Source organism: Oryx dammah, unplaced genomic scaffold (genome assembly GCF_014754425.2).
Source record: "Oryx dammah isolate SB20612 unplaced genomic scaffold, SCBI_Odam_1.1 HiC_scaffold_3, whole genome shotgun sequence".
Classification (NCBI taxonomy): domain Eukaryota; kingdom Metazoa; phylum Chordata; class Mammalia; order Artiodactyla; family Bovidae; genus Oryx; species Oryx dammah.
This window is the reverse complement of record NW_024070187.1, coordinates 85,038,948-85,056,229: the sequence shown is the minus strand read 5'-3', so window position 1 is coordinate 85,056,229 and position 17,282 is coordinate 85,038,948. Positions and strand designations below refer to the sequence as shown.

Genomic DNA, 17,282 nt, shown 5'->3' with positions numbered 1-17,282 from the left:
GGGTAGGAGGTAGGGAGATGCCCTATATGAAAGATCACAATTTTTTTTTTCAACATTAATTAATGAAAAAAATGATAAGAAATACTGCAGTGATTAATTTTTCTGTTGAGACATCTCAAATGAGCATTGTTTCAATACCTACAATTCTGAAAGGTATGATTGGGTAAGCAAATACAGGGTCTGCTTTAATACTGTCAAATTGAAACATGGCAACTGATATCCAGCATCCAACAGTTTCTAACTGCAAGTATGAATTTATGAAATAACTGAAAGTAATGAGATAATGTATCTATTATAGATATAATCTGTAAATTATATGTTAAACCTGGTAGCTCTGGTAAGTAAGGACTAAAAGAAAAAGTTGACGTAAAATACAATTGGAACCTTAAAGGGCTTTAATTCTTTCCTTTTCCTTCTCTCTGCTTCATTAATTTTTCCAGGTACAACAAACACCATATTATATGTCATTTGAATATGTTATTATCTAGGTAATAACGTAGAGAATCCCTGTTGAACATTCTTAATGGGCTCATGCCTTGAAATGATTAATCTTTTAATTATATAGAATAAATGTAAAATAAAAAGTGATTGCACCAGAACATGGCTTTGGAGGATATTTTGGAAGAAACTACGTAAATCTGAGCCATAATATCTTTCCAGTGCAGCATTTAAATTGCAGAGTTCAACCGCAGTTGTGATCTTAGTTTGTTAGCTGCCTGGAGTGTTATTTTAAGAAAGCAGAAGCCCCATCATTTGCACACTCCTTATAGATCACACACCTTAACCCTGACTTCTTAGCTCCAGTTTTTCAAAAGGAGTGAAGTCAAGATGAAGAATTGTTTGCTTTTTTGGGGAGCCCTGGCCATTTTTGTTAAGGCTGTTCTTGTGACAGGTATGTGGTATTTTGAGCATGAACCCAGATAAAAGGAAAAATAGAATACAGATCTGTTCTTCAGATTAAACATTTATGTTTGTGTTTTGGTTGGACAGCTAACTGGCTATGTTCTTCTAACATGTCTTAATCTTTGTATGGGCAGTGGTCTTTAACATGGACAAGACTCACTGTAATTCTTTTCATTCTTTTTTCTCTTATATGTCTGCCTATTAAAACCTAGAAAATAAGAAAATAGCTAATTTTTAGATAAGTATAGATAGTTATATTATACAAATACCTATATCGAATCTTGAAAATCAGAATTCTCTCCTTGAGTGTCTCAATAGTCTGGAGAAATGAGGTAATAATTGTTGTAAATACAGTATAGAGTGCATTGGGATTTTATTTCCCCAAAGAGGCTGGTATTACTTCTAACAACTTTCCTGGATTCAAGCCTACAAATTTATTATGACCCTTTAACAATGTTCAATGTTGTATACATTTCCTGGAACTTGATGGCTGAACTTCAGTTATCTTGTTGATTAACTTTTCAAACTATTGTAGAAAATGGATTATTTTCTAAATATAAAAGTATAGTTTTAATAATTTTCATCTAGAAAAGCATGTGAATTAGAAATGATATAACTTGATATATATTGTTTTAAGACTTACTGAGTTTATTCCTTTTTTTTTTTTTTGAGCTTATTTTTCTTTCAGGACAGTATGATGTAATTAAGAATAGTAATTTTACATATACTTTTCACTAATTTAGTATTAAGAATAATGAATTTCTAATAATATTTGAAACATAAAGATAGCAGTAGTAAACCATGTATAATATATGTACCTATATATAAAAATACATGTTTATGAACATATTTATATACCTATAAACATATACATGGAACATATATAGCCATTTATATATAAAAGAGCTGTAACTTATTGAGTACATACTATATTCTACATTATGCTAACTGCTTTACATGTTCTATTCCATTTAATTTTCACAGTAACCATTTGAGGGTAAGTACTATCATTATTTCTGACATATCCTTGAGCCCATTTAAGTTTAAAGAGGTGAAGTAACTTACCTCAGGTCACACAACAAGCATGTGGTAGGTGGAACTCAGGCCATCTGACACCATAGCCCACACTCCTATCTAGTCTCCTATTCTGCCTGTATAAGAGAATCACCTTTTTTGGTAAACTCATTACATTCATAACTAGTATGTATTAAGTCTATTTTCTTGAACTGAATTAAGTTGCTTAACAAATACTTATTGAGCCACCTACTCTGTCTCAGGTGCTCTTGGAATAAAGTAAGGCATAGTCTATAATAACAGGTGTATTAGGAAAAATATTTCCTGTTGATGAAACAGAAATTAGACTCTTAAAAGTCTTGGTGAATTAAATGTATTTTCACATTTTCCTGGTAGGTATATTAGGCTACCTAGTATTCTTATATAATAACAGTAAAGATACTTTCCCCCTAGGTTTCTGGCAAGAAAATATAATATGTGCCATAAACAAAACATATATATATTTTTTATTTAAGACTTAATAGTCATCACATACTCAACTCCACCTATATTTTTGGTCAGATATTGCCTGCTTATTTGTATTTTAATGAGAAAAACATTTAAAAGTCACTAATACAGGAGTAGGGAAGAGGACACCTTTTAAATCATCTTACTCTCTTCAGAAAATTAAGAATTATATCATTATCTTAAATTGGCTTCATAATGGTTTTTCTCCAATACCGTTAAGACTTTTATCAGAAGATTTATCAAGGACTTATGAATAAGGACATAATAATGCATTATAAAGTACTTAAAACAATTATAAGTATAATAACAATGATCTTAAACTGTTTTTGTAATGACTGTATCATTAAGACTGAAATACTGCAGTTAGGTCCTTTCTGCTCTGAGATCAGGAATAATTAGATGTCCAGTTACAATTTATTTCCTTATCATTTAACCTGTATAACTTGAATTAATGTGCTAAGTCTTTTTTTAAATTGAGATTTGATGGAAGGAAATTTTAAAGGTCACTTAGCTAAAATTATAGGAATAAAAAAGATATTTAACATCATTATTATTGTTTAATTATCACTGGTAAATAAAGCCATTTATTGTTATTTCCTCAAATATCTGTTAATTGATCTAAGTACAGATAATAAGAAATTTTGTTAATTCTTTGCACCACTTACCAGACATTTTATCTAATATTCAGATTGGACAGTAAATGTTGACATTTACAGTTATGGCTTTAATAGTTGTTTGTGTATTTGCTCATTTGTTATTTTTTTCTGTACACATGCATATTATATTAAATAGAACTTGTACCTAACAACATATTCTAGACTGTTTTAGCAAGTTTATAGTACTTTACGTCTATAGATACTATATCTTTAAAAATAAGTCTTATAAGAAATATTAATAAATATTGCACTTAATGGATTAAATCATTATGCCACGATAACCTGATTGTTATTATGAAAAGGAAGAATATAATTAAGTTTAGGGAAATTTCAATGGAGAATTTTAAAGTCTTACAAAATAAGGTTATCTTGGGGAAAATGTGCATGTTCTTAGCATAGGGAAAAAAAGTATGAATGGGTGTTTAGGAAGGGTGTTTTTATTACAAAAAACTGGTTTATTTGTTCACTTTTGAATAAATTTCTCTAGTCTGAGAGAAATTTAGTCTAGATGTTTGTTTTCCCTCTCATTTTGGCATTTGGCACTAATTTTTTTTTTACAAAGCTCTGTCATTCAGAGGGTTGTGCCTCCATTAAAAGCATTTGGTTAAAACCAGAATTCTTTCAGTTCCAGGTTCCCATAGACTGGTCCAAGGAAAAATGAGAAAATTCCTTTTGGAGTTCATTTGTATTTCCTTCACTATGCTGTACGATTCCACTTAGCTACTTTAGGTTGCTGCTGCTACTAAGTCGCTTCAGTCGTGTCCGACTCTGTGCGACCCCTACCAGGCTCCCTTGTCCCTGGGATTCTCCAGGCAAGAACACTGGAGTGGGTTGCCATTTCCTTCTCCAATGCATGAAAGTGAAAAGTGAAAGTGAAGCCGCTCACTCGTGTCCAACCCTCAGTGACCCCATGGACTGCAGCCTACCAGGCTCCTCCGTCCATGGATTTTCCAGGCAAGAGTACTGGAGTGGGATGCCATTGCCTTCTCCGGCTTTAGGTTAGGAAAGAGAACAAATGGAGAAAGCTGAAACTGATCAGCCAAAAAACTTGAGTTTTCTGTTGGGGAGGGTGATAAATTAACTTGATACAAAGTATGAAATTAGACTTTTGGTTACCTTTCTTCTTAAAATATTTATCTTTCAAGCCCAAGATGAAAATGAAAGGATTGTTCTTGTTGACAACAAATGTAAGTGTGCCCGGATTACTTCCAGGATCATCCCTTCTGCTGAAGATCCTAGTCAAGACATTGTGGAGAGAAACGTCAGAATTATGTATGTGGTATTTCATGCTTCATATTTTCATTTTGTGAGCAGATACTTTCTGATATTAGCGGTTGTTTGCATGTGATACCTATATCTTTGCTCCTCTTTTTGGTGGGTAACACCTTGGTGGTAGTTGTTTAGTTGCTAAGTCATTTCTAACTCTTGTGACCCCATGGACTGTAGCCTGTCAGGCTTCTCTGTTCATGGGATTCTCCATGCAAGAATGCTGGAGTGGGTTGCCATTTCCTCTTCCAGGGGATCTTCCTGACCCAGAGATAGAACCCAAGTCTCTTGTGTCTCCTGCATTGACAGGTGGGTTCTTTACCACTAGCGCCATCTGGGAAGCCTAAGAGTATAACAGCTTAAGTGAAGTCGCTCAGTTGTGTCCGACTCTTTGTGACCCTGTGGACTGTAGGCCACCAGGCTCCTGCTTCCATGGGATTTCCCAGGCAAGAATACTGGAGTAGGTTGCCATTTCCTTCTCCAGGGGATCTTCCTGACCCAGGGATTGAACCTGGGTCTCCTGCATTGCAGACAGACGCTTTAACCTCTGAGCCACCAGGGAAGCCCGTATAACAGCTTACATGAGATTAAACCTGGGTAATGGACTTAAGCCAATTATGTAGTTGGGAGCAGAGACAGAGGTCTCCAGGCAACCTAAAACCAGTCAGCTACATCAAATAATAACTGAAGGTTCAGATCTAGTCATCAACATGCCCTGTTTATATGGAGTTATTTCAGTTTGAATCAGCCCTTGATCAGTTCAAAGTGAAACTTGAGATAATTATAAAAGGTTTGTTTTGCACCATATATGGACCACAAAGTACTTCACCTTGTATTCAACTTCATCTGTCTGCATAAAAGTATGGTAGACTAATTAAATTTACTACATTGATTTCATCTCCACTTGTATGTTGGACTTCAGATACTCATTTCATTTCACACACAGTCTTAAGTTATAAGCTATGAGTCTTATTCAACAGCAAAAACATTAATAATATTTAAGAACTGAGATTTCTATTGGTCCAGTCATTAATGTCTCCCTTGTGAAGTACTTCTACTACTTTAAATAGTTTCCGTCCTGAATCAAATACCTCTTATTGAAACAGAACGTAGCATTCAATCCCATGTAATCAATAGGAGAAGTATAATATGCTTAAGAATTTGTTTTGAGTTCTGGCTGTCACTAAATATTAGTAGCTATGTGCTATGGTATGCTAGTTATTTAACCCTTCTAAACTTGAATTTTCTCATCTCTAAATATTAATAGGAAAATAATATGTATTCATAGGGTTATTGTAAAGATAAATTGAGATCTATTCCTTTTAAAGACTATGTAGTTCTTGGCACATTTTCAAAAAATATTTACTGTTATTTATCCATCTAACCTATGTGCCAGTTATCATTATGCCACTACCCTTCCTAAAATGCTTTTGCTGGTTCCCCCAATGTTGTTACTGGGATAAATTACGAATGTTTCAGCCTAACCTACAGTGCTCAGCATAACTCTTAAGCTCTTCCATGGCCACTTCTTTTTCATCTTATGTTTAAAAATTCAGTATGTTGCAGTACCTCTTTCTTCCTCTTCTGTTTTTGCATAATCTAGTTCCTCTGCTTGAAGGACTCTTTCCTGCACCCCTCAGCCTGGTTAACTCTTCAGCCTGCATGTCTTAGCTTAGACATCACTTCCTTGAGCAAGTTTTCTTTGACCACTCAAGTCTATACCACTTAGTTCCCTCTTAAGTAAGTAAGTATTAGTCACTCAGTCGTGCTCAACTCTTTGTGACCCCATGGACTGCAGCCCACCAGGTTCCTTTTTCCATGAGTTTTTCCAGGCAAGGGTACTGGAGTGGGTTGCCATTTCCTTCTCCAGGGTATCTTCCCAACCCAGGGATTGAACCTGGGTCTCCTGCACTGCAGGCAGATTCTTTATCGACTGAGCTACAAGGGAAGCCGCAGTTCCCTGTTAAGGATAGAATAATTGGAGAAGCGTGTATCTTAAGAGAATGGCATCAACGACACTAATGGCATCAGTGGCACTGGCAACACTCTTCACAGTGCTGAAGAGGAGTAGCTCTCTTATATTTAAATCTCCAAGGGTAGATTTAAAATGATACTCCAGGATTCTCTGATTTATCTTTTTTTTTTAATGACATGATCCTTTTTATGATATTTTATTTACTGAAATCAGGCAGTTCAGTAACTTCATGCCATTTCCATGATGTATATTGATGCTTCTTTAATCTTATTTCTGAAAGTTCTGTTATCATTGCTGTGTCATTATGGCATTATCCCCAACTCCATCACTTAATGATGTTATGACTTTGGGCAAGTTACTTAACTAATTTGAGCCTGTTCCCTAAACTGAATAAAAGGGATATGTATAGGTATGTATATATACACATATACTTCATAGGGTTGTGAGGATTAAATGTGGTAATATGTGAAAGCACTCAGAACAGTAGTCCCCAGTGAAACTCTCATATGTGTCTGTTCTCTTACTTTTCTCATTATTTAAAGCATTTTCTGATATTACTAGAGATTTTGTAATATAATAAAGAATAGATATGTTCATTCATTCATTTATTAATTTGACAAATATTTATCGAGTGCTTCTGAAAGCCACTGAGGATTGGAGCTGGGGATACAATAATTTATATAAAACACAGCCCGTGCCATCAAAGAATTTACAGTCTAGTGGGAAACTATAAATAACGGGAAAGGCAATTACAATGCAATATTGTAAATGCAGTGACAGGAATAGGTGTAGGATGTTACAGGAGCACAAAGAGGGGCACCGAGGCCAGTCCCTGGGGAAAGTGGAGAGAGGCAGGGGGAGGAAGGAGAGGGTATTTGGAGTAAGTGGTGGAAATGTGTGTGGGTGATGACACGGTTGATAGGGGAAGCAGATAATTCCAAGAAAAGGAATCAGGGTTTCTGTGACAATTGTATGAGATCATCAGGTTAACATGTTCATCATAGTACCAGGCAGACTGTAAGTTTTTGGTAAATGTTAGGGCTATTACTGTTTTAGTTATCTTTAACACTTAGAAATGAGAAAATCCTGGTTAGTTTTGTACCATAGCAAACAGTTGTTTCCATCTGGCACATGGTGTAAAGAGGGTGGTGTGGTGAGAGATGAGGTTGGAGAGTGAGAGGTACGTCATGCAGTGCCTTCTATGCCATCTTGATGATTACCTTGTTTTCTGTGGGGAAACACTATAGGCTTTAAGCAGAGAAGGAAGTTAGGCTTGTAGTTTAAAAAGACTATTTTGGCAATAATGTGGCCAACGCATGGGAGGGGTCAAGATTGAAGGAAGGTATTGCTACAAATTAGGAGAGAAGGGTGGTGTCCTGAATCAAGTTCAAAGATGCAAAGTATTAGAGCCAGTTGAACTGTGAGATGGATTTAGACCTAGGTGGTGACAAAGGGGGAAAACTGAGGGACAGAATCCAACTTTTTAGCTTGGATACATGTGTGGATAATGTTGCTAAATACTGAGTTAGGAAAACCTGAGCTTTTGGGGGATCTTTTGGTAGGGAGCAGTGCATGTGAAGAGGAATGATGACATAGATGAAAAAATGTAAAAGTTAATGAAATCACCTGAACTAGTCGATGTGTTATCTAATTTTTCATGGAAAACCTCCACATCAAAAGGTCTGGATTCCAGTTCCAGCTTTACTACTTAGTACTTGTGTGAATTTGGATAGGTCACCAACCTCTCTGATTTGTAATTACTACATTTCTAAAATGTGATCCTTAGTATCTGTCTGTCCATTCATTCACAAATATTGGATATATTCTATATGACACACCTATAGCAAGGCACTGGGATGTGTAAGTGTTTTTGGCTCAAGGAATTTATAGAATCTAGAAACAGCTATTCTGTAGGTAAGCAACTATAATATAGCAGTATAGTAAAGGTGTATGAAACATTAATGAGACTACAGATGAGAAGTTTATTGAGGGGTGGAAATGGGATCGAGGTAAAAATCACAGAGAAAGTAAAATTTGAGCTTATTTTTAAAGGAAAAGGAGGGATTTACCAAGTAATAAAAGATAATTGACAGAGGAGTTGTTGTGAGGTTTATTTTGAATGCAGTTGTTTAAAATGTAGCAATTACTGTGAAATGTGAGTAATAGTGTTACCAAAGAGTGTTTATAGAGTGCTAAATGTCCTAAATGTCTGAATGAAATAGTAAGTACTGTCCTAGCAATATACCTATTACCAAAAACAGCAGTATCTGCTAATTTCATTATTCGTTTTCTTTTTTTCTTTTTTTTAGTGTTCCTCTGAACAGCAGGGAGAATATCTCTGATCCTACCTCACCAATGAGGACCAAATTTGTGTACCATTTGTCTGACCTGTAAGACATTTTCCTTCACACTAATAAAGATACCTAAGTCAATTAACTTTTCATTAAGCTTGTTAGTAAGAATGTTTTTGAAAACATATTGGGGTATAAACATTTACCAATATCATTTGAACTTTTGAATACATTAATTCATGTTAATTATTGCTGTGCTGTCCTGTCCTTAGTCACTCAGTTGTGTCCGACTCTTTGTAACCCCATGGACTGTAGCCTGCCAGGCCCCTCTGTCCATGGGGATTCTCCAGGCAAGAATCCTGGAGCGGGTTGCCGTGCTATCTTCCAGGGGATCTTCCCAACCCCGGAACTGAATCTAGGTCTCCTGCACTGCGGTTGGATTCTTTACTGTCTGAGCCACCAGGGAAGCCCATGTTAATTATTAGGCGTCATAAATTCATAAAATTTTATAAACAAAGGTTAGCTCTAAATTTATTCTAAAGACAAAATTATTTCCATTAGTACAAGAAGGACCAATTTGTCTTTTTAGTTCAATAATTCAGACCCATTAACATGCAGTTGTTTCTTTGGAAACCATAGAATCCAAAAATTAAAAAAAAACCTTCCTTCACTACTGTAAATAATTAATTTAACCCTACAATACAGTTGGGAATAAATTTAACAAAGTGGAAGTTACTGAATAGTGTACACAATCATATATATTAATTCTATTGCTTACTTTCAGTTAAAGGTTGAAAAATTACATAAATGATTCTGTATTATAGAGAAGTTGAAGTCTGAAAGGAGTCCTCCTTTGTCAGAACTAACTGATTTTGGATAGCGATGTATAGTCACTCAGATTCTGAGACAACACTTGATGGAGAGTGTCTAATGCATGTATTTGTTTTTCAGGTGCAAAAAATGTGACACTAGAGAAGTGGAGCTGGAAGATCAAGTAGTTACTGCCAGCCAGAGCAATATCTGTGACAGAGACGCTGAGACCTGTTACACCTATGACAGAAACAAGTGCTACACAAACAGGGTCAAACTCAATTATCGTGGGCAGACCAAAATGGTGGAAACAGCTCTGACCCCGGATTCCTGCTATCCTGACTAATTCAGGTCATGCTCACTGCACAACTACTTATCTTGAAGGGCTCTCCATTTTGATCCCAGGTAGTTAGTATATTTACTCCTGATGAATTTGAAACCATGATTTTTTGGGGGTAGGGATAATATAAAATTAACTACCGCACCCCTATCACTGACAAATAATTGAAATAGTAACACTGTTAATGTTTTTAAGGTAAATTTCTAGCATTTAAAAAAATAGACAAGGGGAGAAAATAAAATTCAAAAAGTAAAAAACTCAGGAGGCATAATTAAATTTTGCTTTTTTTTTTTTTTGGCTTTGCCCTGGAGAGCCTGAGCTTTTGCACTTTCCTTACTATTCTCTTTAAAAAAATATCACTGTGCAGAGAATATTTATATATAAATATAGGTCAATTATTTGTCTTCACTAGAAAAATAATAATTGGAAAACATGTTTTGGAAATATTCATAAAATAATTTAAAATGAGGTCTCTAATATTTATGAATTAAATTAGCTGAAAGTGACATAATTGTATAATTCAAAAATACATTTTGACATGACAGATTTGGGAGCAAATGATAAAAATTTTTTTGATAAGTAGGACAGTATAAGAAATTCCCATTGAAATCACCTCTGTTGTAACTAAATCTAACAAATTATGTATTCCAAAATATGTATTCTCTAGCACAGTTTGAACAATTAAATAGATTCATAAGCATATACCTGTGTGAAATAATTTATTGGTAAAAAGTTTCCTTGTGTTAACTTTGCTGTATGTAAGTTAATATATTATTTATTACTGAGAAACAGGTTATAAGTATGATCTAATTATGCACTAATCACTAAGTTCAAACATGGTATTTGAGATAGCTTTGTCATTTTATACCTAAAATTAAATAAAAAGACAAAGTCCCTTCTGACAAATATGTTTATCATGGCACATATACTTTATGGCAGAAAGTCAAGACCAATTGGCATAAATATGTAAGGGTACTGTGGAAAGTAAATGCTGACTCTGAGTTTAAAATAATGAGAGGCTGATTAGTAAAATCAGTTTCTTGAAGAGACATTGTTATGTTTTCTTTTTTTCCCCCAAGGGTAATAGTCATTTTTAATAACTTCCACTGTGCTCGTACTGATTAGTGTTTTCTTTTAGGGATAAGGCTCTGATACTGGTGCTTCAGTAGGAATCATAGTTTTGACATGCTAAACACAAATCATTCTTGTCCAGTCTTCAATTTGGCATGTTGTTTTAGATAAGACCTTGAACTTTATTTAATCAGCACACAATTATTGATTATTTACCACATGCAGGGAACTCTGTTAGATTTTTGGTGATTGAGCTGTGATAGTCACTATCACCACTCACTTTCTAGAACTCTGCTCAGTTGGACCCCAGTTCCTTTTGGTAATGATTTTCTCCATGAAATTCATACTGACCACTTAAAAAAAATTGTGAATCCCATTCCCTTATCTTGGTTTATTCCACCCCATGTGCTTATCACCCTCTGGCAGACTACATAAGTTACTTATACATTATGTTTATGCTGTCTACCCTAACAACTGCATAAGCTCCACAAAGACAGCTATTTTTATTTTGCCCATTGATATGTCCCCAGCACTGGGAAGGGCGGAAGGGTGTCTGGTGTGTAATGGAGCTCAATAAATATTTGTTGAATGAATGAATGTGAATACAGCTTAGATGAGGAAAAAAGACATGTATATAATTACAGTCACTTGGCAGAATTGCATAAATAAAAGAAATAGGTTTCAAAATGTTCTGAGAATTTATGGGAGACCTCTCCCCCAGCTTTATTGAGATATAAGTTTTAAGGTATACAACAGAAGGACTTCACGTACTTACCTATTGTGAAATGGTTACCATAAGTTTAGTTAATATCGAGGAGAAGGCAATGGCACCCCACTCCAGTACTCTTTCCTGGAAAATCCCATGGGCAGAGGAGCCTGGTAGGCTGCAGTCCATGGGGTTATGAAGAGTTGGACACGACTGAGTGACTTCACTTTCACTTTTCACTTTCATGCATTGGAGAAGGAAATGGCAACCCACTCCAGTGTTCTTGCCTGGAGAATCCCAGGGATGGGGAGCCTGGTGGGCTGCCGTCTATGGGGTCGCACAGAGTCAAACATGACTGAAGTGACTTAGCAGCAGCATCACCTCACAGAGTTACAGTTTTTTCCTTATGATGCGAACTTTTAGAGGAAGACTGTTTCTGAAGAGGCTTCTCTGTTTTATTTCCATCTTGGCCTTAGTTTCTCTGCATACCCAACAGAAAAAGTTTTTGGTGCCATGTTGAAGATTCTTATAGAAGAGATCTCTGTGCCAGTATAACTGCCTCATTAAATGCCAACTGGAAATCTTCCTTCTTTGTGAAATTTAATTATACTCTAGGATTATCATATTAATAACAATTTCACACTTATGCCAACTGCTAGGTACTAGGCTAAGTGCTTTATTAAGAAATAACTCATTCAGTATAAATCTAGAGTAGTTGGAGACTCTTAAATGAAAGCTACTAAAGAGTGATTAAAGCCTTTTCTGTTTATTTAGTTGCTCAGTTGTGTCCAACTCTTTTCGACCCCATGGACTGCGGCACACCAGGCTTCGCTGTCATTCACTATCTCGGAATTTGCTCAAACTCATGTCCATTGAATCGGTGATCCCATCTAACCATCTCATCTTCTGTCGACCGCTTCTTCTGCCCTGAATCTTTCCCAGCATCAGGGTCTTTTCTAATGAGTTGGCTTTTCACATCAGGTGGCCAAAGTATTGGAGTTTCAGCTTCAGCCCAAGTCCTTGTAATGAATATTCAGGATTGATTCCCTTTAGGATTGACTGGTTTGATCTCCTTGCAGTCCAATGGACTCCAAGAGTCTTCTCCAACACCACAGCTCAAAAGCATCCATTCTTTAGCATTCAGCCTTTTTAATGGTTCATGTCTCACGTGACTACAGGAAAAACCATAGCTTTGACTAGACGGAACTTTGTTGGCAAAGTAATGTCTCTGCTTTTTCATATGCTGTCTAGGTTGGTCATAGTTTTTCTTCCAAGGAGCAAGCATCTTAATTTCGTGGCTGCTGTCACCATCTGCAGTAATTTTGGAGCCCAAGAAAATAAAGTCTCTCATTGTTTCCATTGTTTCTCCATCTGTTTGCCATGAAGTGATGGGACCAGATGCTATGATCCTTGTTTTTGGAATGTTGAGTTTTAAGCCAACTTTTTCACTCTCCTGTTTGACCTTCATCAAAGCTCTTTAGTTCTTCTTCCCTTTCTGCCACAAGGGTGGTGTCATCTGCATATGTGAGGTTATTGATATTTCTCCTGGCAATCTTGAGTCCAGCTTGTACTTCATCCAGTCCAGCATTTCCCTTGATGTACTTTGCATATGAGTTAAATAAGCAGGGTGATAATATTACCCTTGACATACTCCTTTTGCAGTTTGGAAGCAGCCATTGTTCCATGTCTAGTTTTAACTGTTGCTTCTCTCCTGCATATAGGAGGCAGGTAAGGTGGTCTGGTATTCCTATCTCTTTAAGAATTTTCCAAAGTTTGTTGTGATCCACACAGTCAAAGGCTTTAGCCTAGTCAACGAAGCAGAAGTAGATGTTTCTCTGGAATTTTCTTGCTTTTTCTATGATCCACCGGATGTTGGCAATTTGATTTCTGGTTCCTCTGGCTTTTCTAAATCCAGCTTAAACATCTGGAAGTTCTTGGTTCGTGTACTGTTGAAGCCTGATTTAGGGAATTTTGAGCATTACTTTGCTAGCATGTGAAATGAGTAGAATTGTGCAGTAGTTTGAATATTCTTTGGCATGGCCCTTCTTTGAGATTGGAATGAAAACAACCTTTTCACATCCATACGTGACTATTGGAAAAACCATAGCTTTTACTATATGGACTTTTGTCAGCAAAGTGATGTCTCTGCTTTTAAATATGCTGTCTAGTAGTTTCATTCATACATTTAAGTGAGAAATTTAGCAGGAATTCATAAGGAGTCAATGCAGATGAAACAGCGGTGAAAGGAGTCTCTGCTTTGTCTTTGCCTTTGTATGAGGTTCCATGGGCTGCTCGATTGAGTGTGGCAAGAATACCAGGCTTTGGGGGTGGCAGTGTGGTATAGTGGGTAAATCCATGGCCTAGCTTAGAGTACTCTATGCTTAGAGTACTTAGAGAATAATAATAAGTCACTAACAGTCAAGTTTATTCAATGTAAGGTTGAAAAATGGAAGTAAAAATAGCTTTCTCATAAAATATCTCAAGATAACTCTTATAAAAATAAGGATATATGCCATTGTATATGTTTATCATTAAGCACAGCTTTATATACCACTCACTAACCTTCTGTAAATTCTAGTTGGTATTGTATGTTAATTGTCTTTTGGCTTTTCTCTGCCCAGGCAACAAATGAGAGAAAAATGTGGGCATGTATTAATTCAGTGATTCTCAAACTTTAGTGTGTGTGAGACTCACCTGGAGAACACCTTAGGACAGATCATTTAGCCCCACTCTCAGAGATGCTGATTAAGCAGTTCTCGGATACCACAGGAGAAATTAGAGGGTGCAGAAACTTCCCAAATGCTTCTGCTGCCTGGGAATTGCTTTAGAACCGCTCCTTTAGAATTATTCATATAAACCTTCATCTCCACCTAGTGGTTGATTTATGAAATACAATGTATATGCATTTTATTACATTTCATTTAATCCTTGTAAGTGCCTTGTGAAATAAGTACTCTCTTCATTTACAAATCATGAAACTAAGATGCAAAGAGATAAAGTGATTTTATTAAAGTTTGACAAATAGTACATGAAAAACTGATCATTGGATCCAGATTGTGAGGCTCCAAAGCGGATGCTCTCTTTCAGTTTGTTATGTCTAAAATACATTTTCCAGATCACTTCCTCCAGTAATTCCACTTCTGAGAAGGTAATCAGAAATATGGACAAAGAGGCATAAAGATATTTATCACAACATTATTTATTATACTGAAAATTCGTAAGAAACTTTAAGTCCATCATTGAAGGGAATGATAATATAGTATATACTTCAGAATATTTTGCAGACAACAAAAATGAAGCTTTAAATATTTTTAATTGTATGGAAATTTCTTGCATAATGTCAAGAGGGAAATGTTGGCTAATTCATAAAATAATTACTTCAAAATCTTCCTTCCTATATACATATAAAAGAGAAAATATGCCAAAATATTAACATTGGGAGTGAAATTATGTGTTATTTTTATTTGTTTACCTTTTCATTATTTGCCAAGTAGTCTATGATGAGAAAGTATCTTGGTCGTTAGAAAAATTGTTATTTTAAATCAATAACATTAAAATTTGGGAAATTCTAAATTTCTATCCATTTACATGTAAAGGAAAAGTGACATTTATTTAGCATCTGCTCTGTGCTCAGCAAAATGGCAGTTATTGTGAGGGATAGTTACATGAGATGAATAAGAATTGAGTCTCACTTTCTCTCTTCTATAGGTAGAACTAACAGGGAAAAACCAGCACATGATATAAAACAGTGAGGGATTAAATATAAAAAACTATGTGCTGTGAGCCTTAAGGGAAGCTGGGGAGTTTAGGGCTGGTTAATCTTGGAGGAGATATAGTATTAACGGAGTAGGGCCTTCATGGAAAGAAGTAGAACTTTTTAGAGTAGAACTACATGAGCCAAGCAAAGAGACAGGAAGAAGCATAGCATACTTGTAAGAACAGAGACAGGATTGGCCTGCCCCTCTTTCTTTGTGTTCTCTTTTCGAGCCTGTCACTTGCCTGCTTCATTTATACAGACCCCCTCAAATTGGTAATATTCCATTTTTTCAGTGATCAACACCTTTCTGTTTCTTTTCTGGTGAGTGTTCAGTTATCCCTTAATTATAGGAAATAGCCTAGGACTTTGCCACTCCAACTTTGATCTGTTGATACCAACTGGCTGATTTATTATCACCTGGGAGTATTTTCATAATACAGAATTGCAGGCCCCTCTCCAGATTACAGAATCAAAGCCTGCATTTTAAAAAGATCCATGTGCACATTAATGCCTAAGAAACTCTGGGGTAGCATGCAACACTGTCAAAAGCAGCTTTAATCCTAGGTAAAGGAGGCAGTTGCCAACATGGTTTAATAGCTGAGGGACTGACAAGGTCCTGACCAAACAAAAGTTTCTACCGATATCCTTCTCTAAATATGCCGTGATTTGACTCACTCTTTAAGGGCATGACTACATGTTAACCAACACTGGACAAGGAATGTTTTTGCCGGGTTAACCACAGCAAATACCTGCTTTATACAGTGCAGAAAGGAATGAGGCACAGTTATTTGATTAAGTGCAGAGGAAATTACTGTCCCATTTTGATGCAGCACAGACATGGAGGATGTGTGTCCTAAGGGAGATGACATGGAGCGCTATGATGGCAGAGGATCTTTGACTGGGGAGGTGATGGGGCACTGAGGGCAGCTTCGTCTGTGTCACAGTTATATCTGTGTTGACCAACAGTTTAGTTTCCTCCTTGCTCCTTTATTTGAAGAGTTCTCCATCAGCATGGTATTCTGTTTGTTACCTGTTTATTCGTGGTGAATTCAGAGAGAAGAAGATCCAGTGACTGATGTTTTGGGGCTAGGGATTAGGTGCAGAGGCATGGAAGAACAGGTGGACAAACCAAGAACTATAACTCATTGTGAAATGATGATTACCTATTTTCTACCAAGTACAGTTCTTCTGAGTTTTAGCTGGATACTTGGCCTGAGTCACAGTGAAACCTTTGAGGTTTTGTGAAGGAGAGACAGCTGTTGATTTCAAGTCCTTTATTTCTAGTTCCCTTTTGGGTTTTTAGAAATAAAGTTTGGTTTCCTGAGGGCAAGATGAATCTTCTTTACGGTCCTCAGAGTCACTACTGAGGGAGACCAGTTAAGTGAGGCCAGAGACGTGTCAAAACAAATGATAAAAGTAACTCACATGTCATGTCTTGTAAATTTCTTTTAAGATGTATAAAGTTAAGACTGATGTTAGTTCAGGGAATCCAAAAAGCCAAGGAATAATCTCTGTGATAATGGCTACTAGGCTGAGGTTTAAGAGGTGGTTCGACCCTATATTTCATCATCCTATTTTGCTTTTTGCTCAAACTAAAAAAAAAATATGTCTTTCTCTAGCCAACTGGCTCAGTGCCCAGGTACCCCTAGAGAAATCTATTATAGGCTATGAGACAGAAAAGCTTATAAGGCAAGTGTTTGTTAGCCTTGCTGAATTATTTCCTAAGTTTGTTATCCTCAGACATTATTTTCTTCTTCTTTAATTTATCATTGAGTCATCACCAGGATATATCTAGTTATTTTAGAATCAGTAGGTAATGACCACTAGACATAGGAACTCAACACAGAAATTGGGCCATGGTGGTGGGATGGAGGTGCTCAAGACAAGAGGGTGTCACTTTCAAGGCCTGCCATCCCCACTGTGTGCACCTTCATCTTAGAGCTGATTTTTTGCTTAACAAGGGCACACAAAATAATTTCTTTACTG

The 17,282-nt window shown here is 36.2% G+C and overlaps 1 protein-coding gene across 1 annotated transcript; it reads left to right on the top strand.

The window, feature by feature from the left end:
• Positions 1-701: 701 nt before the first annotated feature.
• Positions 702-10,464, top strand: JCHAIN (joining chain of multimeric IgA and IgM). The gene is made up of 4 exons (XM_040237020.1): positions 702-892; positions 4,226-4,352; positions 8,631-8,711; positions 9,564-10,464. Exons 1-4 carry the CDS (start codon positions 829-831, stop codon positions 9,766-9,768), a joined length of 477 nt encoding a protein of 158 aa, XP_040092954.1. The 5' UTR covers positions 702-828; the 3' UTR covers positions 9,769-10,464.
• Positions 10,465-17,282: the final 6,818 nt, after the last annotated feature.